General features: G+C 44.1%; 2 protein-coding genes across 7 annotated transcripts in view; both read right to left on the bottom strand.

Moving 5' to 3' along the window:
* The window catches only part of CBLL1 (Cbl proto-oncogene like 1), a 169,460-nt gene that overhangs the window by 45,967 nt on the left and 99,369 nt on the right, over positions 1-24,124 (bottom strand). The window lies entirely within an intron of this gene.
* BCAP29 (B cell receptor associated protein 29) overlaps positions 13,186-24,124 on the bottom strand; it is a 49,444-nt gene continuing 38,505 nt past the window's right edge. For both annotated transcript variants that reach the window (XM_050926063.1, XM_050926071.1), the window contains exons 7-8: positions 19,982-20,082; positions 13,186-14,224 (exon numbers count right to left, since the gene is read on the bottom strand). In XM_050926063.1, coding sequence (XP_050782020.1) covers positions 14,186-14,224; positions 19,982-20,082 — 140 coding nt within the window. In that variant the 3' untranslated portion in view covers positions 13,186-14,185. The remainder of the gene's footprint in view (positions 14,225-19,981; positions 20,083-24,124) is intronic.

Here is a 24,124-nt window from a genome sequence, read left to right as displayed (position 1 = left end):
GGGCTCACGTGATCATGGTAGCCCCGGCATGGCCCAGACAGCACTGGTACCCCATGCTGCTGGACCTGACCATAGCCGACCCAGTTCCCCTGCCCCTTCACCCGGACCTGATTACCCAGGAGCCCGGGACCCTCTGTCACCCGGACCTGCAGTCGCTGCACCTGGCGGCGTGGCTCCTGCGTGGCTGACTGGTTCCGAGCTGCGCTGCTCCACGCCGGTGAGGGAGGTGCTTTTGGGCAGCAGGAAGCCTTCCACGAGAGCGACATATTCGGCCAAGTGGAAGCGTTTCTCCTGTTGGTGCGCGGAAAGAAATCTCCGCCCTATGGAAGTTTCGGTAGCCGACATCTTAGACTACGTTTGGTCCCTCAAACTGCAAGGTCTGGCCATATCGTCGTTGCGAGTTCACCTAGCAGCTATCTCCACCTTTCACCCGGGTGCGGATGGTCGCTCTGTTTTTTCTCACCCAACGGTGTCTAGATTCCTTAAGGGGCTGGAACGTTTATACCCTAACGTCCGTCCCCCTGCTCCAACCTGGGATCTTAACCTGGTGTTGTCCCGACTCATGGGACCCCCCTTTGAACCGTTAGCCACTTGCTCCCTGCTTTACCTCTCTTGGAAGACTGCCTTTCTAGTAGCTATCACCTCAGCTAGACGGGTGTCGGAACTCCGGGCTCTTGTGGTAGACCCCCCATATACGGTCTTCCACAAAGATAAGGTGCAGCTGAGACCACACCCGGCCTTTCTCCCCAAGGTAGTCTCAGCCTTCCACGTCAACCAAGAGATTTTCCTCCCGGTTTTTTTCCCGAAACCTCACTCCTCAGGCAGGGAGCAGCAGCTCCACTCGCTTGATGTCCGTAGGGCTCTCGCGGTCTACGTGGAGAGGACTAAGCCCTTCCGCAAATCCCCCCAGCTTTTCGTGGCGGTAGCGGACCGCATGAAAGGGCTTCCTATCTCCTCCCAGAGGTTATCCTCTTGGGTAACGTCCTGCATCAGGACCTGCTATGACTTGGCCCATGTCCCTACGGGCCATGTGACTGCGCATTCTACCAGGGCGCAGGCGTCGTCGCTGGCTTTCCTCGCCCGTGTGCCCATCCAGGAAATCTGTCGGGCAGCGACCTGGTCATCGGTCCACACCTTTGCTTCCCACTACGCCCTGGTCCAGCAGTCAAGAGAGGATGCGGCCTTCGGATCTGCAGTGCTCCATGCCGCTACTTCTCACTCCGACCCCACCGCCTAGGTATGGCTTGGGATTCACCTAACTGGAATGGATGTGAGCAATCACTCGAAGAAGAAAAGTCGGTTACTCACCTTTGTAACTGTTGTTCTTCGAGATGTGTTGCTCACATCCATTCCACACCCACCCTCCTTCCCCACTGTCGGAGTAGCCGGCAAGAAGGAACTGAGGAGCGGGTGGGCCGGCAGGGATATATATTGGGCGCCATGGCGGCGCCACTCCAGGGGGCGACCTGCCGGCCCACTGGAGTTGCTAGGGTAAAAAGTTTCCGACGAACGTGCACGCGCGGCGCGCACACCTAACTGGAATGGATGTGAGCAACACATCTCGAAGAACAACAGTTACAAAGGTGAGTAACCGACTTTTATGGAGACAGATATGAGTTAAGGACGCCAGCAGAGTATCAGAAAGCTGGAAAAATCTCTGACTGGATGAGCTCAGGCATTTGGTCACAAGCTGAGGTGGTTCAAAAGTTTTGGATTTTTTTTAAGCAGAACTTCATTGTTTAAACAAACACAGCAAGCAGCAAATATTTGGCCACACACTTCTGAAACCCCAAACCAAGTTCAGGTTTTGGCAGACTAATTTCAGCCTTTGAATTAAAAAAAAAAACAAACTTTGAAGGAAAGCAGACATTGTCCATGATTTTTTTCTGCTTTTCAAAAACCCTTAGTTTTCGATTCAATAAAAGCTTTGATGGACAATATGTGTCCAATCATTTAATGTGCTTTAGTGCCTTTTAGCACTAGCTGATGCAAAAAGTTCTCAAAACTGTGTTTGTGCCGAGATGCAGAAGGTTTTAAAATGTTTATTTTTCCCAGGGCTGCCTGGGGGTGGGGGGCAAGCGGGGCAATTTGCCTCGAGCCTCACAGGGCCCACCCCACAAGAATATAGTATTCTATAGTATTGCAATTTTTTATGGAAGGGGCCCCTGAAATTGCTTTGCCCCAGGCCCCCTGAATCCTTTGGGAGGCCCTGGCTATTTGTATTAATAAGAACTACAATGGAACTACTCACATAAGTCTAGGTTTTCAAGATTGAGTCCTATGTACATGTCAAATATTATTAAAAACACTTAGCATTTATATAGCATTTTCCATACTCACTTTACAAACATTAACTGATTATTAATTATTATAATTATTATTATTATTATTAATACCTAGCTCTTATATAGCATTTTCATCCATAGATCTCAAAATGCTTTACAAATGAGGATACTATTATTCCCATTGTACAGCTAGGGGGATGCTTACCAAAGGCCATGAAGGGAATTAGTGACAGAGCTGAGACTAGAATTCAGGAAATGTTTGACCATGAATCAGACTGTGTCTCTCCCTGATTCTCATGATTATTCTTTTACTAGTCTCATTAATAGCCATTTAAAATATTAGCTGTATCTCAGAAGATAAGTGCACTCACCCTCTAGAAATGGTTTTAACAATGGCTGCATTGTACTTTTTTTCCAGGTCAGCAGCGTATGAGATCCCTGTGGCTACTATTGTCTGGAATCATATAAAACAATGGTTTTAATACTGAAACATTGCTCTGATTTTCCTGCAATCAGCCCAGTCTGCTGTGTTTCTTATTAGGGTACTTTGCTTACCACAATTACTTCTATAGGAATAGGAACAGAGATCTTGTGTTTGAATCGATCATTTATTTCTTTAACTATCATACAAATAAAAATGGTGAGTAGCCCAGCAATGAGATCTGCAATGTTGGTGGTACCAATTCTTTGAAATATTTCAATGAGGGTCTGAAAAAATAAAAGAAAATTCAAAATACTTTGAAGCCACTTAAATAGAATGATAAAATAGCCTGCATAGAGAAGCAGACACAATCTCAGAGAAGGTCAGGGACTACCTGTCCCATATGCTCATTTTTACTGGTCTAAGGAATTTGATTATGAATGTGAGTTTCTTTTGTGCACTATCAAGCTCTCACTGAATCAGTGGGTTGATCTCATGGTGAATTTAACTGAAGAAGCACAACTAGGAGAATGACTGATCTCTTATTTATCAGATGCTTTTTAACTTCTGTATAATTAATATTACATAACAAGAGTTAAATCCTGCCTGTGTTTTGTTGAAGCACAGGGCAAGAAAGAGGACATATGGTGCCTCTTCCTCCTTGCCCATATAGGAGGCAAGATCTTTCCGTGATGCTCAAGAAGGAGCTAGCAGATGCATGGCTAAAACACTGGCTCACTCACCATATGCCCAAGGAGCATGGTATCTAGTGTGTCGATTAAATATTTGCTCAGCCTCCCTATCTCCATTGTCCATAGCCAGAGAGTATGATTCTGCCATCATGGATCCTGCTCTGGGGAAAACCAAAGTCACCTCACTTCATGGTGCCCAAACTCTCCATTGGAAGTCAGCCCTGGCCAGGAAGATTCCTACAGCAAGTGTGTAATGGGCAGGATCTCTATCCATCCATGCAGCACTAGGCAAAGGAGGATGTGACCTTATTGTTTTACTGCACACAGCAATTTGCGCAGCTGATTTTTAAAAAATTTAAACTGCTGACAAAATGGTAAAAATAATATGTGTTCAATACTAAGTGTATGGAAGTTGATCCAGAGAGAGGACTACTAATTATTCTCACCCTTTTTACTAATTTCATCCCAACACCCATGTGAAGGAGGTGAGCACATATTATTACTATTCCTACTTTACACGTGGGGAAACGCTGACACACCGATGTTAAAACACTTGCTCAAGATCACACAAATCACTATCAGAGGTGGGATTAGAACTCATTCATCCCTGTGCTCTGCACACAGTGGCTCTGCATGACCCATTTGTTACACTACAAGGACACTGAGTTTTAACCAAGAGCAGCAGCTCTTCATTTTTAGGATCAGAGTTGGGAGTACCATATAATTCCTTTTCAAAAATATATCTTTCCTAGTTGCACTTCCCTTTGGCTATCATAAAAGACACAAATGGAAAAACTTGAGAGATCTGGTACATCTCCATGACAGTACAGCATTGCTCCCTATAGCGCACGGGCAGCCAAACTTACTCACCCTCCAAGCCGCATACAACAATCTTCAGAAGTTCAAGAGCTGGGCGCTCCTGCCAAGGCTTGGGGCTTCAGCTCTGCACGGAGGAGGAGCTTGGGGCTTCAGCCCCATGGCAGATGCCTGCCTGAGCTCAGGGCTTCATCCCTGCTCCTGCTGAAGCCCCAAGCCACAGCAGGCATGTCCTGTGGTGTTGGAGCCCCGAGACCCCTCCTTCCCATTGGGCAGAAGCAGAGGTGATGTGGGAGGGGGACACATGGGGTCATGGGGCCCCCAGATTTTTGACAGGGTTTGCTGGCCCCACTCAATCACATGGTGATGCCAGGCCCCCTCCCTGCACAGCAGCTACTGAAGCCAGCAGGCTGGGAACTGCAGCCATGGGACGAGGCAGAAGCAAACAGCTGGGAGCTGCAGGGAGAGCCATTGCTTTTGCTGCTGCCCCTCCCCACAGAGCTAACAGCTGGGAGTTGCAGGGAGAGGCCACTGAGGGCATGTCTGGGGGGGGCATGACTCAAGCTGTTGAGGGGGGTGTGAACCTTTAAATTGTGGCTCCCCCTTCCCCCAGAAGGCACCAGTTGCCTCTGGCAGAAGCATCTAGCCCCACCACCCCACCACAGGGCAGAAGCCCCAAGCTTCCCTCCCCGCAGTCTGGTAGATGCAAAATGGAGGGATGCGGGGGTGGATCTGCGAGCCACACTTTAACTGTAAAAGAGATGCATGCAGATAACGAGCCAGTTTGGCCACCCCTGCAATAGCACATTACTTAGTGCTTTGTTCGATCTTATTTTCAATGTCCCAAGATGCTAGAGCTTCCATTAGTTCCTAGGAAGATTATTCCACAGACTAACACATCTCACTGTCAGGAAGATTTTCCAAATATTCTGCCTGATTTTCTCTTTTTCTCAATTTCACTATTACTCCTAAACCATATGCCAGTTTATTCCACTCCATGCATTAATAGACTGGACATTCCATAAACATTGCAAAGAACTGAATACACTTCTGCCTGAACTGGCCCTCATTTCTACCAATGTTACGAGAGTAGTATTTTAAATAAAGTCTGATTCTTTTTTGGCCAAAGCCTGTCCTCCTTTGGAGACTTGTTAGCATATAGCCAGTCTAAAGCCCTTTGAGCTCAGCCCTGCTGCTGATAAAGTCAATGAAAATACTCATTAGCTTCAGTGGGAAAAGCTGTAGGTTTCATAATATGGGACAATTCAGGAAATCAATATTACTACAATGCAGTCTAGATAATTCTTCATTTGACCATTTTCTCCAAGATCTACCCCCAGATCTGATAGGAAGATTTAATTTGTAATTTCTCTAGCATTTCTGTACAGCTACACGTTGAAGTCCCTTAATAAATTATTTTATTTTTTCTCCTGCATCCTCCATAACTGGGTGATATCCTTGTAAAAATAATACAAGAATTGTGTACAATATCTCAAATGTGTTGTAGTAATTCCCTAACATAGGACTGTACCCTTTATAGCACATGGCCACACAGACATCATAGTCATTAACAAGGACAGAACGCAGGACCTTTTCCTCCAGAAAGACAGGTCTCTTCCACTTAAATTAAAAAAGCGTCACATCGATCATCCTATATTTTGTCAGCCTCTATTGTATTAATCTGGCTCCACTATTGTATCCAAATGTTATCATCTCACTGACCTGTTCCTTCTCCCAGGACATTGAAAGTGAATTAAACTGACCTCATAACAGTCTTGTGACATCCTATGAACAGAGGAAAGGAAAAGGAGCCTTCCACAAATGCAGAATTGGGGTCCATTCATGTCAATTAAACCCAGACACCTATCGATCTATTGACCTCAATGGGAGCAGGATCAAGTCCTTGAAGAAAACCCTGTATTCCCTCAATCTAGTATGTATATCACCCCTGCAGGAAATGAAGGCAGAAGATGGAAGAGAGACCACTATGGACAAATTGTGACATAAAACAAAAGCAAATCAGCAGGGCATACTTACATATATTATGGAAAGGATCCCATTATAATTTTTGGTTGAAACATTTAAGACTATTTTCAATTGTGAAACAAAAACTTGAAAAGCTGCTGCAGTTATGAATCCTCCAACCAGGGGATCTGAAAGGTACCTCACAATGAAACCAATCTGAAGGGCTCCAAACACAAGCTGGAAAAATCACCAGGGAATAACAGCTTGTTAAACAGTTAAAAGGTGCAACAACGATGTTACAAAATGCTCAGGATTCAGTCCCATACAGTATGCTGGCTGAGAACAGGTCAAATGGCAACAGATGGGCCAGATTGTGATATCCTTACTCACATTGACTAGCACCTTATACCATAAATAGTTCCACTGAAGTAAATCAGGTTATCTGTGGAGTAAAGTACTACTCAGCGTGAGTAGTGGTATCACATGTAACTTGGCCCTGTGTGAATCTGAAAAGTCTGAAACTACTTTATTAAGTGTAAGCAGAGTCAGGATGAGCTCTACCCTGACATCTGGTGGTGAATTATGGGAAGTGTGGAAAGAATTTCAGAAAGTGTGGAATCTGGTATTTGCATGGGCACACCCAGCAGAGCCTAAGGCAGCCTGGGATGGTTATTTTGACAGCTCTGGGATCCCCAATTTCTTTGTTATTGGGGCAGGATAAATAAAGTGTTGCCACCTAATTATGTGAATGAGAAACTACGAGACTGCTTTATGACAGAGATGTCTCAATATAAATTAAGTGACACTTGCTAGACAAGGAACATGGGTTCCAAAACCCAGTGAAAGGGAGAGAGGTTGAGGACTGGTGTGTGTACTTGATGGTATGGGCCCCTTTTGAGGGCCTGGAACACCAATGGCACATCCTCCTCTCTCCCCTGTTAAAGAGTAGAGCTAATTTTGATTCCATTAGAAGTCCATCTAAAGGCTGCTGAGCTGAATTCGGGTTGGACCAATGGTGCACCAGCACCAGGGCTCCCCTACTATGAGCGGAAATCGCTAAGAGTTGAAATCACTAAAGAGCTGAAATTACTGAGCTGAGAGCACTAAGTGCTGTGCTAACTAGTGGGGGAGCCTGAAGATCTATCGCTAAGCAGCTGGCAAACGGAGCAGTTTGCAGCATGTTGGAGCAGCCCATGGAACAGTGAGCGGAGTGGAGTAGTTTACGGGGACGGCTGGAGTGGCTCACAGGTTGGCTGGAGGAGCGGCACAGCTGGTGAAGTGGAGCTGGTCGTGGTGAAGGCTGCAGCAGAACTCTAAGGAGAGGAGGAAGTTGGCCTTGGCCCACATAAGGTGCCCCTTACCACTCTGTGTGGGCCCCACCACCCTGTGTGGGCCCCCCTCCATTTCCATCCAGGCTGAGGGGGGGTAAAACTCTGCAGATAAACTTTTGAACTCTGGGGTGGCACTGACCAGAGACTTTTGGGTTGTTGGACTTTGGGATGATTGGCTCCGTGTCACTCATCTTAAAAAACAGCCCCTAGTCTATGTCCCCAGCTGTGGAGCTCCCGCCAAGTCCAATGTTCAAGGCGTTGAGAATCTAACCACTGCATAAGCGCTCGGTGCTGCCCACATACCAGCACCGTCAGGGAACTCGAGGTCAGCAAGCGGCGGGTGTATCGCCCCCGAGCGTGTTAGCACATCCACTGGTGTCAGTGGCACGCGCGACCTGCCACGGAAGCCACATCCACAGGAAGGAGCAGTGACTATGAGTATAGTACCAGTGCCCAGCTCAGAGCGCTTGTGGAGACAGAGCCCTGCTGCGGGGGAGGAGGTGCAGGACAAGAACGGTAGCTGTATAGCCTACACTAGAGGGCTTATGCCAGCCGAGGCTGAGCCTGTATAGTCATAGAATTTAAGGCCAGAAGGGACCTCCAGATCATCTGATCTGACCTGCTGTATGTCACAGGCCACCAACACCACCCCATAGCCTAGTCCTGTGGCGGGGAGGGAGGTAATGATGAGTTCATTTGCAGTCCATACAACACGTTGGAAAAGGTGGGGCTTGTGCTCCTCCCATGCACCCATGCGCACTCCTATCCCTGCACGCCTTCTCCGTGGTGCTGAGAATTGCCAGCCATACCAGCAGCTCCCTCATCTGCAGTCTGAGGCCCCGATTCAGCAAAGATTTTAAGCATGTGAGTAAGGCAGTCAGCTTCCAAAGCGTGTATCACATATCACTACGGACAATAACCACACACAACAATCTGGTAACAGTCAATGCGAAATAACTAAGGAGTCCTTTCCCTGGACACATGCAGTAGAAGTACTTAACTTTTTAAGGGGATGTGATCTGATGAATTTGATACAGCCTCCAGAATGGAATAATGGATCGTGAAATGCATAATTGCAGCTTAACATTATTTACCGAAAGGATATAGGGACACCACGTGTGGTCAAAGACTTTCTAAGTAGACTTAGAATCCACTCAGGATAAAAAATGAAGTAGAATGAAAACAGATTTAAAGGTTCACTTCAATAAGCTACTGTGGTCAAACACAATTATTAATCTTTTTAGGTGCTAGAATGAGGGCAATGCAAATTAAGTGATCACATAAAGTGTATTGGACCCCAGATGAAGTACTGTATTAAATGGTGGTTACAGTAATAACACAGAGTCCAGTGGCACCTTTTTACCCACAAAAGCTTATGCCCAAATAAATCTGTTAGTCATTAAGGTGCCACCAGACTCCTTGTTGTTTTTGTGGATATAGACTAACACAGCTATCCCTCTGGTTATACTAATAGGAACTGGAAAAATCATTAAAAACAACACAAATTTCCTTAATTTATATCATCCTACATAAACTCAATTTTTGACACTGTATGTTGTATACGATCTCATCCAAATACCCACAAAACTGAGAGCGTCCTTTGATATCTGCATAACTGGGATCTCAGCAAAGGATAGTAATAAAGCCATGGATTTAGTTAAGGATGTCCTGTAACATTGGAAGAAGTTTGGAGAAGAATCGGCATGACTGACCTCAGCTAACATTAATTAGGGCCAAAATCAGAGGGAGACTAATCCAGCCATGGTTCACAGCCCAAGCAACCCCAGGGATTTCACGGAAGTGTGCATGAGGTATAAACTAGGAATTAATTTAGCCCTGATTGTCCACAGTTTTCAAATATCGTGAGGAGATGCTCTGAACTTTGCAGTATCACACATTGAAGGGATAGTGAGATTGAGGACAGTAGATGTGAAAAATAAAACCCCACCTGTGTTGCAAATAAAAGTATTTGAAAAAAAATGAGTTAAGGAATAAAAAACAAAAAACACTCTAATTCAAAATGCACCTCCCACCCCCAGATGGAGGTAGATGAATGTGGAAGAGACGAATGATGAAACCTGGCACAAGAGAGAACCTTCATTCCTTACTCTGCTTCACAGAGCACCTTTTATCAAGCGTGGCACCGAACGCTGGCGACTGGGAGGGGGCTTTCGTTTGTCACTGGAAACCTACATCACTTCTCTTTCAAACTCTCTTTTTTATTTCTTTTGTTTAACTTTCCATTACGATTCCTTTGTGGAAGTAGTTAGAAGATTGTTAGGTTCTTGTTCGGTTTCTTAACACCTAGTGACTAAGTTATGGGTATGAAACAAAAGGGATACAAGTGGTAAAAGTGATATGTGCGCACTGGAAAGGGATTCCTTTCATACGCATTTCTAATCATTCAGAGCTTAGTCCTGTCTATTAGATGCAGCTCTGCACTGGGAGTGGCACAGAGTGGCACTACCCCAGGGAAGTTTAGGAAGGGATTGTTAGAGCAAGATGCGCCCCACCCCCCCCCCGTGCTCCAAGAATACTTTGCAATTTGTGATACACCTTCACAGTATTTTGAAAATAGGGCCACACATTTCCTGGCTGCTGCTTGGTCGGTGGGAGGAAAAGAAAAGAAAAAGAAAAAAAGACTCCTCTGTTTTAGTGATCCTCATGCAGGAGCCATGCACAATGGCAGGCGATAGGGACTTACCGGCCCCTCCTAGCACCCACAGGTGCACGTCACCCCTAACGGGATGGGAAAGACTCAGGGTCATGTTTCCCCCCGGCACTGGTTAGCGGAGCTGAAAGGAGACAAAGGGGGGGAAACTCATGGAGTTCCCCTAAAGGCTGGGACCACTGCATACCAGGGAATTCCTGGAGTTAGCTCTCCCTGTCTCTCAACTTATTACCTGGTTTCTCCAGCTGTGGAGTTCCTGCCAAGCCTAACATTTGACTTTGAGAATCTAGTAAGCGCTTGGTGCTACTAACACACCAGGAGCATTAGGGGAGTGGAGGTGAGCAAGCTGGTGGGCTTGGGGGTGTATACTCCTGGAACTCCCAGGCATGCAGGGACACCAGCCTTTGGGGGAGCGCAATGTTCCCCCCTTTGTGTCCATTCAGTTCTGCTAACCAGTGCCCACAGGAGGGAGCAACATGACCTTGCGTCTTCTCTCTCCTTTTTGGGGTGACCGGCACTCGTGGGTGCTAGGAGGGGGCAGTAAGTCCCTATCACCTGCCATTGTGCAGGGCTCCAGCACAAGGGACACAAAAGCAGGGGAAGCTTTTTTTTTTTTTTTTTTTTCCCCTCCTCTCTTTTCTTTTCCCACCACCCACCCATGCAGCCATCAGTAAATGTTTGGGCCTATGTTCAAAACGCTTTGATGGTGTAACACAGAGTGCTAAGTATTATTAGAGCAGAGTCTATCTTGACCACTTTGGACTCAAATTTCCCCAAAGTGATTTCTGTTAACATGCACAGGGTTAAACTGATCACTAAATCTGGAAGAAATTTTGACTCAATCCATATTGGCATGGACTAGTTTAACTATAAAGTACCAAACAGAGATAATCTGTGAGGAGCATCTGAGCTTCTCGCACATGATCAAGACCTTGCAAGAGCCAAATATTTGTCAATTTGGGTTCTTCCATTCTTTGTCTACATTGCTAAATTGGGACTTTTTTGAATAATATCACTACTACTATTTCTATTGATAGCCACAGTCCTGCGGGCTATAGGTATTGTGAGATAAATCCCAATGTGAACCAGCTGCAGGCAGTATATTGTAAAATGTTTTTTAAAATAAGATTTAGAAATGCCAGTGTTCACTAAACCTGCTGTAATATTTTAATGTGCTTTTAACCCTCTTTCCAAATAAGTGTGGTTATATTTTCAAAGCATGGAAATTTGTTTTAACTTTATATAGACAAATATGGAAAGTGCGGAACTCCTGAGTTCAAAGGTTAATAAGCATCAGATGTAATATGAAATCAAATATTTGTGAGCAATGCTTAATGAACGAAGAACAGCTAGACCAATGGTCCAGCTAGCCCAGTATGGATGGGGTCTAACAGCAGTCAATGCCAGATGCTTCAACAGGAATGAACAGAACTGGGTAACTTCAAATGATCCATCCCCTCTCCAGTCCCAGCCTCTGGCAGTTGGAGGTTCAGGGATACCTGGATCATGGAGTACACCCCGAGCATCTTGGCCAAAAGCCACTGATGGCCCTATTCTCCATAAATTGATCTAATTCCTTTTTGAACCCAGTTGTCAGAATGACTTAACACGAAGGCTGGAATCTAACAGATCTGACTGTCATGCACTTTGATAAAGTACCATTAATGCAATATCTCTAAGACAGAAACAAGAGGTGGAGGCAAAAGAGAGTGTGAAAATTAGGGGTTGCTTAAAATCTGCATTTACAAAAACACGTTCCCTATACTGACAAGCATGGCTACTGTCCTGTCCTCCTCCAGATCTTTTCAAGACTGGCTTCTACAACTACTCCAATATCAGTCAGTGTTTAATTGTTAGGCTGATGGGAAAGTTTATGTAATTATAAAACTTTTAAAGAGAATGATTTACACCCAGTATGTATCTGTACATAAAACCGGATATATGACGATCCCACTCTCCTCTTCACCTTAAACGTCATATTCTAAGAGTTCTAACCTAAATGGTAGTGCAGAGATGCTCTGTACTGCTAATCTAAACAGTTGCATTTCACAGCAAGAGTCCTTTATTCCTTTCTATAGTATGTAAGCACTTTGGGATCCTTCACAATGCTAGGTACTATTTCAGGTGGAGCAGATAGAAACATAAGTAAAGTTCCCTAACACTTTCATAAGCAGTTGTTTTCAGTTCCTTATATTTTTGCCAAAATTTTTCAAGATTTTAAATTTGGGTCTCTGCCTTAGGCTGTTTTTTAATTTCAGCTGTTTTTGTTCCTGAAAATGAGAGTAGGGAAAAATAGGGACTGTACACGGGCAATGGTAAATTCTGGCATTTTCAAACTGTTGGGTACTTGATTTTATACTTTTAAGGTTCTTTGAAATGTAGGTTTCTGTATGTTAATATTAAGGTTGTGTCCAGGGCATATTTACTGTATAGACAAGCTGATAACATAAAAGCATTTAGTTGGAGCCATAAAAGTTTTAGACTCTAATCCTAAAAGTTAAGCTGCATGGATTGACCTTTGTGGCTGCACAGAGCCCTAATTCCTTCCAGATCATCCTGCAAGACTGGGGCCTTACTTCCTAAAGTTTTATCAAAAAACACTCAAACAAAGATATACCAAACAAATATGTATTACCAGCTCTTCATTTTTTGCCTGAATTTCAAAAGATGTTTTAAATTTCTAAATAGAAAAAAATCCCGTCCCTCCTCAGCATATGCCACTAACCTCCCTGCTAGGCTGGATAACTTTGCTGGGCACACACTTCCTTCTACAGCATGTTGTGTTCAGATGGTCTGTTCTGAACTTTTGCATTAATTTTTGGAACCCTCTAGTCTGTATTAATTTAAAAACACTTAGCATCAAATATACATATTTATTGGACAAGGCAAGTGAAATAGTAATGTTATGAAAATGTTTTGTTCTTCATATGGGTAATTATAAACTGATTTTAAGGGAGACAGTTGATCAGATAAAATGGACATTTTCCACAAACACACAAACTCATAAGCTTAAACAATCCCTTTAATATAACAATCATATCCAACTTCTAAGTACAAAATTTGAATCACTAATGCAAAAATTACTCAGAATTTAGCTGTCAGATGCAAAAAAACAGATAATGTAAAAACAATGTATATTTATTTTGAGGTAATAAACCATGAATTGCTTTTCATCAGTATAAGTAAATTACACATGAACATTCAACGAATTTTACACTTTGCAAAGCAAGAAAGCTCAGTGGCACACACACACAAAGTAAACAATAGATTTAAATCCTTGTACAAGTGAATCAGGGAATAATAAAACCCCGACCAATACTATTTTTTATGACAAAAAATTCTGAAGTACTCCAAAAGAATAACCCAAAGGCATGCAAAATGGATAATTGTGAAACACACCCATCTGTGTGGCACAATGAGGGAAAATAAACTAGTGTAAGGTGGATTTAGAAATCTACCTTCTGTATTTTTACTGATTGTCAATCAAATCCTTCTACACAAGTAGAATGGAAAATGAAAAATATTTAGTCTTATTTAACCCGTAAGTAATCAAATTTCATAGGACTCTTGATAGTCACTGGAAAAAAGGGGTTAAAGTCACCATGTTTTCATGGTTTGGTGTGATTTACAAAACCACTCAAATCTTACAAACAATTGGTGTTATTGTGCATGATCTTTTACCATTTTTGAGAGTAAAAGGATAGAGATCATCTGAGTTGTTAGTGCAGATGGAAAATTTCCATTTATATGCTTACATTTTTCCTCACAAGAACTGAAATATAAACTTCAAGGCATATCCCATATATCATGTTGTAGTCTCATTGCAACACAGAATATATTTGGCAACCAAGAGCTATAAGTAGAATTGGAGTAGTGAACTGCAGTTCATTTGATTTTCTAAAGAAAAATCAAACCTTGTGCCATCTACTTCAGGAGGCTAAAGAGAAGAACAAGAGACTTCACACTGATGCAGTTATATCTAAGTGGCCTTTCCTGAATTGCTTCTATTGGTCTTTCTTGTCCTCCTCTTCATCTAGGAGGTCCTGCAAACAAAGAAACAGACAAGTCAGAAAGAAGCAAATGAACAAACATTGCATTTGGCAAGATTAGAAACTGATGTCTCAGAATGAATATCCTAATGTTAAATCCTGAAAGGGCAAGAGATACTGGGCTCTCTCTGTGACCACACAAGTTCAGAATGCATCAGAAACACTATGGTTCCACTGCATGAGAACCAAGATGATGAAAAATGGCAATTGGACTTCACATCCCAGAGTGAAGATCCATGGAGTTCTCTCCACAGGGACTTCAGGAAGGGTTGTGGGTGGGCAAGCTGGCTGGGAGACATTATAGTCAGTACACTATGCAGACCTACTAGCTACAACCACATGCCGCCAAAAGGCCAGTAGGCTGCAGCTATTACTATAGTTCAGGAGTGGCCAAACTTACTGCCCCTCCGAGCCAGATATGACAAATCTTCAGAAGTTTGAGAACCGGGGTGTGCTTGATGGGGCTTAGGGATTCAACCCTGCTCTTGCCAAAACCCTGAGCCCTGGCAGGCGAACCCCATGAGGCCGAAACCCCGAGAACCCCTCCCCGAAGCAGCCCCGAGCTCCACTACCCTGCTGCAGGGCAGAAGCCCTGAGCTCCCCCTACCCCCAGTCTGGTAGACAGAGGATGGGGGGCTCTTCGAGCTGCATTTTAACTGTAAAAAAGAGCTGCATGTGGCACACAAGCTGCAGTTTGACCACCCCTCTATAGCTCATAAGCTGCAGTATGGATGCAGCTATGTAGGTGGTTGAGGTCTGGCTTCCTCAACACTCAGGTCAATTTCCTATATATAAGAAAGGGCTTGCCTTCACTACCGGGGATATTGATGCTGCTGCAATCAATGCACTGGGTGTCAGTTTAGCACATCTAGTGAAGCCCTGCTAAATCGATGGCTGAGTGCTCTCTGGTTGACCCCTCCGAGAAGACTAATGTAAGTCGACTGGAGAGCGTCTCCCATCAATTCGGCGCAGTGAAGACACCGGGGTAAGTCAACCTAAGCTATGTCAACTCCAACTACATTATTTGTGTACATGGACTAGTGCAACTTAGGTCGACTTACCCTGGTAGTGAAGACAAGCCCATAGAGATTTTAGCTTAAGTGCACCAACTGTCAAAAGTGACAAAAAACACCCAAACTGCACATGGAGTTTCATATTCTCTTCATTTTGAGAAATGAAGTTTGTTCATTTTGCAAATCAAAAGTTTATAACATTTAACAAAGGCAAAACAAAACCCCACAACAGACTGCAATCTCCTCCTGAATGCCATCGGTATTCTTTCTGGAGGCTACATCACCACCTATAACGAACATTCTACAGTTAGAACGTGGCAGGCAATTTTGTTGATGTAGGAGTCAACAGAATTCCGCTCTCCTCCATAGCACTGCTGGAGCCTAGTTCCAGTGGCACATACAAATTGCTTAAGACGCACACACACTGTAGAACCAATACAATTAACAGAAACAAAATGACGTTTTCCCAAGTAAACATACATGATGGACCAACAGGGCGCTAATGTGGGTGGTGACATTTTACAGAGTTACTTCTCTAACTGAAGCTGCACTTTAGGATAGTGGCAGAATTCTCTCAGCTTCTCAGAACTTAAGAGTTTGATTTTTTTAGGTCAAGGCTGAGTGTTGGCAGGGGTTCATGTGTGTTAGCAATGTCCATGAAATTGTATATGACCATATCTTTCTCTCATTGAGTATGTGTTAATGTAGAAATAATAAGGTATGACTTGTCCTGAGCCAGGAGGAAGAAAAGAGGCAAATATGCTCAATGCTTGGTTGAAGGAGAAGTGAGGGGAGAGGGGAAAAGCAATCTTGTTAACAAAAAACTATGTTAAAGTAACAATAAGGTTGCAAAGTCAAGCACTCAAGAAGTTAGGAATTCAGAATTCCTCTGCAACCTTAATTTGGCTCCTTTGTGTGCACACACATTATGACAAGATGTTTACTTACATGATTACATATACTATTTCTTCCAAAGAGCCCCTGCACCTCAAGCCAGTGCTCAGGATGGACAGTCAATGAGCACCTATTCAGTATTTGCTTTTATTCTCATTCAATATGTTCTTTTAACAGTTGTGTTCGTGTGTGCAATTTCTTTTTTAAGAAAAGACAACCAAACCCAAATTCCATCATGTGGCATCATATTGACACCCACATGGTTCCAACCCTGCTGAAGAACCTTTTGATCCATCACACACACACACACACACACACACATCTCTGTCACTTGAGCTAATCGAGTAACTCATAGAAATAATAGGCTGTCATCCTCAATGTGGATCGGCGTGGGTGTGGGGGAATGACACACACACTTAGCCAGGGGGGTTCACAGATATTGCTGATGGCAGAGGAATGGTGAGACTCAGGAATCTTGGTTTCATTCTTTGTTTTGGAAGAGACTATATAAGGAGCATTAAGAACTTCCTGCCTGTTCTCTCCTGGCCCCCCTACCCAAACTTGACTCCTTCAGCCTCATCCTCTTCAACATGTCACAATCCTGTCTCTTCCTCACCCCTGGGCTCCTTGTCCCAGTCCAACTCTCCACTTCTCAGGCTTCTCATCCCAGTCTCCTTGTTCAGCCTCCCCCCGTTATCTCCCCATCCAAATCTTAGGGCAGGTCTACACTTTACAGGGCTAAATTGACCCAAGTTATGCAACTCCAGCTACGTGAATAACATAGCCAGAGTCGATGTACCTTAGGTCGACTTATTGCAGTGTTTACACCGTGCAGGGTTGACAGGAGAAACTTTTCCCGTCGACTTGCTTTATGCTTCTTGCTCCAGTGGAGTACTGGAGTCGCTGGGAGAGCGATCGGTGGGTAATTTAGAGGGTCTTCACTAGATCTGTGAATTGACCCCTGGTGGATCGATCGCTGTGCATCGATCCCCTGGTAAGTGGACACAAGCCCCCAGGTTCCTCTCCTCACTCACAGTCTTATTGCCCAACTAGTATCCCCAGCTCCCAGTCATTTTCTCTCTCCCCACCCTCAGTACTGTCAGACACCTTGCACTATACTCTTTTCCCTCCATCCCCTACTCCTTTTTGCTGCTCTTGTCCTCTCTATATTTAAGTCAGGTGGCTTCCTCTTCATGCTCCCTGTGCAGCAGCAAAACTGTGTTTCTGAGTCTGCGTGCCATTGACGGCACAGGAGAAGTTAGCTCCCTGTATTCAGTTCTAGTGCCCAGCCTGAGGCAGCAGGGAGTTGCAATTACGAGGAAATCCAGCTTCCGCTCTAAAGCTCTGGGCTGGAATATGTTCAGTCACTTGTGGGGGGGGGGGGGTTACATATGCATAGTCTAGTCAGTACAGGTGCTCTAAGGGACTTCAGCATGCTCAGGGAAGACAGAATCTTCTGATGTTTTAGCTGTCACATGAATATTTTTTAAAGGTTTGTAATTTAGTCAAATTTGCACCAATTCTTCTCAACAGCACAGGTACATTCCTGACACAAAGGCTATCAGCTGCCAAATTTCCAGTTACTGCTCCAAAGCACAGGGGCACTAGAGCCTCTCAAAGAAAAGCTCACCAGAATTTTAATACTGTAAAACAATGTATTTTCCACAACTTTGTTCTTGGAAACAGCTGAACCATTTTGGCTGAAAAACTTCCAGAAAAAGTTTATTCTGAGGCAGACACCTGGAATAGAAAATTTCATCCCATACAATTAAAGTTTGACAACTTTTAATCAGCTGAAAACAGGGTATTACATGGGAAGGGTCTGGCAATCTTAACAGGCAGTGCTACCAGCCCCACTATGTTTTTATAACATTTCAATGCCTCTGAACCTCTAAGCCCAATAAAAATCCATGAAATGATTTTTAAAAGAGTTATTCAGCTTTTGCCAGTTAGGCTGCCTGTTAACATCTTGCAAGTCACTCAGTTTGAACATTGTGTTTACACTGACCTGTTTGTAGTCTCTTGCTTCCTGGTTCTTGAGCATTAACAATGCTGCAGCATTTCGACTGCAAACATCATAGAGGAATGTTTAAAACTATAAAACAAAAAGCAACCCCAAACCCTCCGTCTCATTGTAATTTCCTTTACCTTCTTGAAGCTCTCAGGCTCAGTCCTTGAGTGAAGGACTTAACATGAATCCTGAACTCAACCCCAAGCTACAGTACTTCAGCTTAGAAATCTGATGATGCCACCTTTCCTTTTCTTACCTCAGAAAAATACTACCCAGCTTTTCCATAAGATTGCTGCAAGAAGGCAGAATTCTACTTGGTATTTTTATTACCTTAAGAACGTAAGAACCCAGGTCAGACCAAAGATCCATCCAACCCAACATCCTGTCTACCGACAGTGGCCAATGCCAGGTGCCCCAGAGGGAGTGAATCTAACAGGTACATGTCTATGCCGATAGAACGTGATCCGATATAACACAAATTTGGATACAACACGGTAAAGGAGTGGGGAGCCCCGGGCCCTTTAAAGCGCCACCTGAGCCCTGCTGCTTTACCGCATTATATCCAAATTCATGTGGAGCCCCAGGCTCTTTAAATCCCCACCCAAGCCCTGCTGCCAGAGCTCCAGCGGTGACTTAAAGGGACCGGGGCTCCCAAAAGTAGCTGGAGCACCGGGCCCTATAAATCACCGCTGGGCAGGGCCGGTGCAAGGATGTTTTGTGCCCTAGGCAAAACTTTCACCTTGCGCCCTTCCCCTCACCTGAGCCCCCGCCTTGAGGCACTCCTCTTGCAGTAGCTCCCTAAGCTGATTGGTGCCGCAAGCCTGGGAGGCGGGAGAAGTGAAGCAGCTGCTTCACCTGCTCCACCTCCTCCCTAAGCACACCATGGTCACTTTACTTCTCCCACCTCCCAGGCTTGCGGCGCCGCAAGCCTGGGAGTCAGGAGAAGTGAAGCAGCCACGGCATCCTCGGGGAGGAGGCGGGGCAGGGGTGAGCTGGGGCAGGGAGTTCCCCTGCATGCCGCCTCCCCCCACTCACTTGCTGCATGCAGCCCTCCCCACGCTCCCCTGCCCCAGCTCCCTCTGCCTAAATGCCGGTGGCAACCAGGGCAGCCGAAGATCCAGCCGCCACGGTCGCTGCCAAAGAAAACGGCACCCCAGGTGACCGCCTAGGTTGCCTAAATGGTTGCACCGGCTTTGCCGCTGAGGAAGCCGGTCCAGTCCGGACCAAACCCGATATAACGCGGTCTCACTTATAAGGTGGTGAGATTTTTGGCTCCCGAGGACTGTGTTATGTCGGGGTAGGGATGTAATGATCAAGTGATCTCTCTCCTGCCATCTCCACCCCCTGACAAACAGAGGCTAGGGACACCATTCCTTACCCATCCTGGCTAATAGACATTAATGGACTTAACTCCATGAATTTATCTAGTTCTCTTTTAAACTCTGTTATAGTCCTAGCCTTCAAAACCTCCTCAGGCAAGGAGTTCCACAGGTTGACTGTGCACTGTGTGAAGAAGATCTTCCTTTTATTTGTTTTTAAGCCTGCTGCCCACTAATTTTATTTGGTGGCCCCTAGTTCTTATATTATGGGAACAAGTAAATAACTTTTCCTTATTCACTTTCTCCACACCACTCATGGATTTTATATACATCATATCCCCCCTTAGTCTCTTCTTTTCCAAACTGAAAAGTCCTTCAGGGAGTAATTTCCATTGTAACATATGCTAAAGGGGTTGATAAATTTTCTTGCTCTTGGAAAAAAAACATCCAACGTGTAATTTTGTTAGTACAATTTCAGAACATTCTGCTCATACAGTGAACCACAACCACCTACCTGCAGCCGTTCATGTTCTTTCATAAGGCGATCATATTCTCTTTTAAGGCCTTCAGATTGCTTTTTAATTGCAGTCACTTCATTTGTTGCTTTGGAAAGGGCTATAAGATACAGAAGTGAATTTATCAAAACATTTTAGTTACTGCATTTTGATATGAAGAAACATCTATGCAATAATGCTACAGTTGTCCAAAGAGTAAATTTTCAATTCTATCTTTAACAGTACATGCACTAGAAATATACGTTTCAATGTGCAGGTGAATCAATGTGATATACGCCATCATGTGGCAGCAATGTCCCTCTGCCATGTACATTGGCCAAACCGGACAGTCTCTATGTAAAAATAAATGGACACAAATCAGATGTCAAGAATTATAACATTCAAAAACCAGTCGGAGAACACTTCAATCTCCCTGGTCACTTGATTACAGACCTAAAAGTCGCAATATTACAACAAAAAAAACTTCAAAAACAGACTTCAACGAGAGACTGCTGAATTGGAATTAATTTGCTACTCTGAAACCTGCCATAAAGGATAAAGGCACTTAGAATCTATGCATCTATAAGACCAGAAGGGACCATAATGATCATCTAGTCTGACTTCCTGTCTAAACACAGGCCATAGAACTTCTCCAAAATAATTCCTAGAGCATATTTTTTTAGAAAAACATCCAATCTTGGTTTAAAAATGGCCTGCATATGCCACACGACCCTTGGTAAATTCTTCCAGTAGTTAATTACTCTTACCATTAAAAATATAAGCCTTATTTCCTGTCTGAATCTGTCCAGATGCAACTTCCAGCCACTGGATTATTTTATATCTTTCTCTGCTTGACTGAAGAAACCATGATTAAATATTTGTTCTCCACATATGTATTTGTAGAGTTAATCAAGTTACATCTTAACCTTCTCTTTGTCAAGCTAAACAGACGAAGCTCCTTCAGACAAGGCAGGTTTTCTGTCTAATCCATTATCATTCTTGTGGCTCTTCTCTGAACCTACTCCAAATAATCAATATATTTCTTGAATTGTGGGCAGGAGAACTAGACACAGTATTCCAGCAAGATCACACCAGTGCCTAATTCAGAAGTAAAATAACCTCTCTATTCCTACTCAAGATTCTCCTGTTTATGCATCCCAACATCATATTAGCTCTTTTGGCCACAGCACCACACTGGGACTTCATGTTCACCTGATTATCCACTACAACCTCTCTCAGACTCACTGATTCCTAGGATAGATTTCCCCATCCTGAAAGTATGGTCTTCATTCTTTATTAACAGATGCATACATTTAAGCTGTATTAAAACAGTTTGCTTGTGCCCAGTTTACCAAGTGATCCAGATTGCTTTGTATCAGTGACCTGTCCTCTCCATTATTTAAAACTCGCTTGACTTTGGTATAATCTGCAAACTCTACCAGTGATGATTTTATGTTTTCTTCCAGGTCATTGATAAAAATGTTAAACAGAAGAAAGAACTGACCTTTATAGAAGCAAATCTGCTCAATGATGATTTCCTGTTTACTGGTCTCAAAATGTAACTATCAGCCAGTTTTCAATCTATTTAATGTGTGCTAATTTTATATCATTTGAGTTTTTTAATCAAAATGTTATGCAGTACCAAGTCAAATCCCTTACAGAAGGGTAAGTATATTACATCAACACTATTACCTTTATCAACCAAACTTAATATCTGTTTTTGATGTGGTTACAAGTTAGTTTGACAAGATCTATTTTCCATAAACCATGTTGATTTGCACTAATTACATTATCTTCCTTTAGTTCTTTATTAACTGAGTCCTGTACCAGCTGCTTCATTATCTTGACCGGGACTGATGTCAGGCTGACAGGTCTATAATTACCTAGGTCATCCTGTTCACCTTTTTAAAAAACTGGCAAACTAGCTGTCTTCCAGTCTTCTGGAACTTCCCCAGTGCTCTAAGACTTACTGAAAATCAACATTAACAGTCCAGAGAGCTCCTCAGCCAGTTCTTTAAAACTCTTGAACGCAAGTCACCCGGACCTGCTGATTTTAAAGTATCTGACTTTAGCAGCTTCTGTTTAACATCCTCCAGAGATCCTAGTGAAATGGAAAGTGTGTTATCACCATATAATGAGACTGTATCATGTGTTTTACCCCAAATAAACAACAGAAATATTTACTGAAGACCTCTACATTTTCTGCATTATTTCTGATAAATCTACTATTGCCATTTAGTAATGGACCAATACCACTGTCAGGATTGTTTTTGTTCCTAATATATTTTAAAAATTCCTTATTGTCCTTATGAAAATACTTAGGTTTGACTGGTGACCAACCACATGCTTTGAAAAGGGTAGATTTAAGAACATGTTCAGCACCTTCCACTCTCACTGAAGTCTTTGTACCCAACTCCCAGCCTTAAAAACCTCAAACTAGGCAAGAGTAGGATGCTCTTGCCTGGGCCACAGAAGAGGAGTGGAATTGTTCTAAGGGGGCTTCTCCACCCTAATAACTGGAAAAGCTGCAATGTTCCTACCACATACTCCTCTCTGCAGAAGTGGTGGACCAGATCATCACAGCAATTCTTAGGCCTTTCCCCTGCTCAAACTATTAATCCTCTACTGGGGAAATGGTTTGGCTACCAATAATTCATGCAGTAATTAAAACTTATCAGTGTTGGTTGCAAGGTAATTTCTTTTTTAAATGGCTAATATTTTGCTCTTGCGTAGTTTGAAAGATTATGTGAAGGGCCACTTTCTTTAGAGAATCTCAAAGTGTATTTGCAAAACATTTTCCAGGCAAAGAAAATAAGGCACAAACAGGCCAAGTGATTTGTCCAAGATAACAGCAAGCCAGTTGTAAAGCTGGGAGTAACTCTCAGATCTCCTGACTCTCAGTACTGTGCTCTAATCAGAAACACATCCTTCAGAAATGTTAATTATTCATTAAAAACTAATTCACTTGGCTCCTCTCCTCACAGCATTTTCACTGTTTTTACATTGAGTGAGCAATTCCAAGCAATTGGATAAAATGTTTATCAAATTCAAATTAAGTTTGTCCCTTGCAGAGGGACTTCATAACATCTTAACATACTGCTTAAGTAGATTGGCAGGCCCTCCTAACCAGGGTTAATGATATCCCTTTGAAAAAAATATAACCAGAAATATTCAGCTATGATATGTACTGCATTGCATGGGATGCCTCTTAATAAAATTAATCTAGAGCAGAGGTGGGCAAACTATGGCCCGCGGGACCAGCCCTTGAGCTCCTGGCCAGGGAGGTTGGCCCCCAGCCCCTCCCCTGCTGTCCCCCCCTTCCCTGCAGTGACGCTGCCACGTGGGCAGCACTCTAGGCAGCGGGGCTGCGTGCTCCTACAGGGCAGTGTGGTAGCGTGTTTGGCTCTGGCCAGGTGGCGCGGCTGCCAGACATGCTGCTCTGAGAAGCATGGTAAGGGGGCAGGGAGCGGGAGGGGAAGAGGGTAGATAAGGAGCAAGAGGTCCTGGGGGATAGTCAGGGGACAGGGAGCAGGGGTGATTGGATGGGGCGGAGGTTCTGGGGAGGGGGCAGTCAGGGGACGGGGTGGGGGCTGGAAAAGCGTGGGAGTCCTGGAGGGCCCGTCAGGGGGTGGGAGTGTGGATGTGGATAGGGCGCAGGACAGTCAGGCAAAAGGGGTGGAGGTTGGATGGGCGAGGTTGGATATGGAGCGGGGGGGGGGGGGGGGCATCCCAGAAGGGGGTGGTCCGGGGGTGGGAAGTGGGAGGGATCAGATAAGGGGCGGGGACCAGACTGTTTAGGGAGGCACAGCCTTCCCTACCAGGCCCTCCATATAGTTTTGCAACCCCAATGTGGCCCTCGGGCCAAAAAGTTTGCCCGACCCTGGTCTAGAGGTTAAAGCAAAAGGATGGGAGCATGGTAGGCTTGTCCTGTATATCTAGCTCTGCCAATAACTCAATGTATGACCTGACCTGGTCACTTAACCTTCCTGTATCTCAATTTCCCCATCTGTAGATGGAAACCGATATTTACTCACTTTTGTAAAATGTTTTGAGACCCTGTGAAGGTTTTCATGTAAAGGGCATTTTCACACATCCCTTTAGCCTGGTTCTCCCACACCCACAGATGACCCGTGCCTGCTGACAGAGTGGGTGGGAAGGTACAG

The sequence above is a fragment of the Gopherus flavomarginatus genome, chromosome 1 (genome assembly GCF_025201925.1).
Source record: "Gopherus flavomarginatus isolate rGopFla2 chromosome 1, rGopFla2.mat.asm, whole genome shotgun sequence".
NCBI lineage: Eukaryota > Metazoa > Chordata > Testudines > Testudinidae > Gopherus > Gopherus flavomarginatus.
This window is presented reverse-complemented; position numbering and strand designations above follow the sequence as displayed.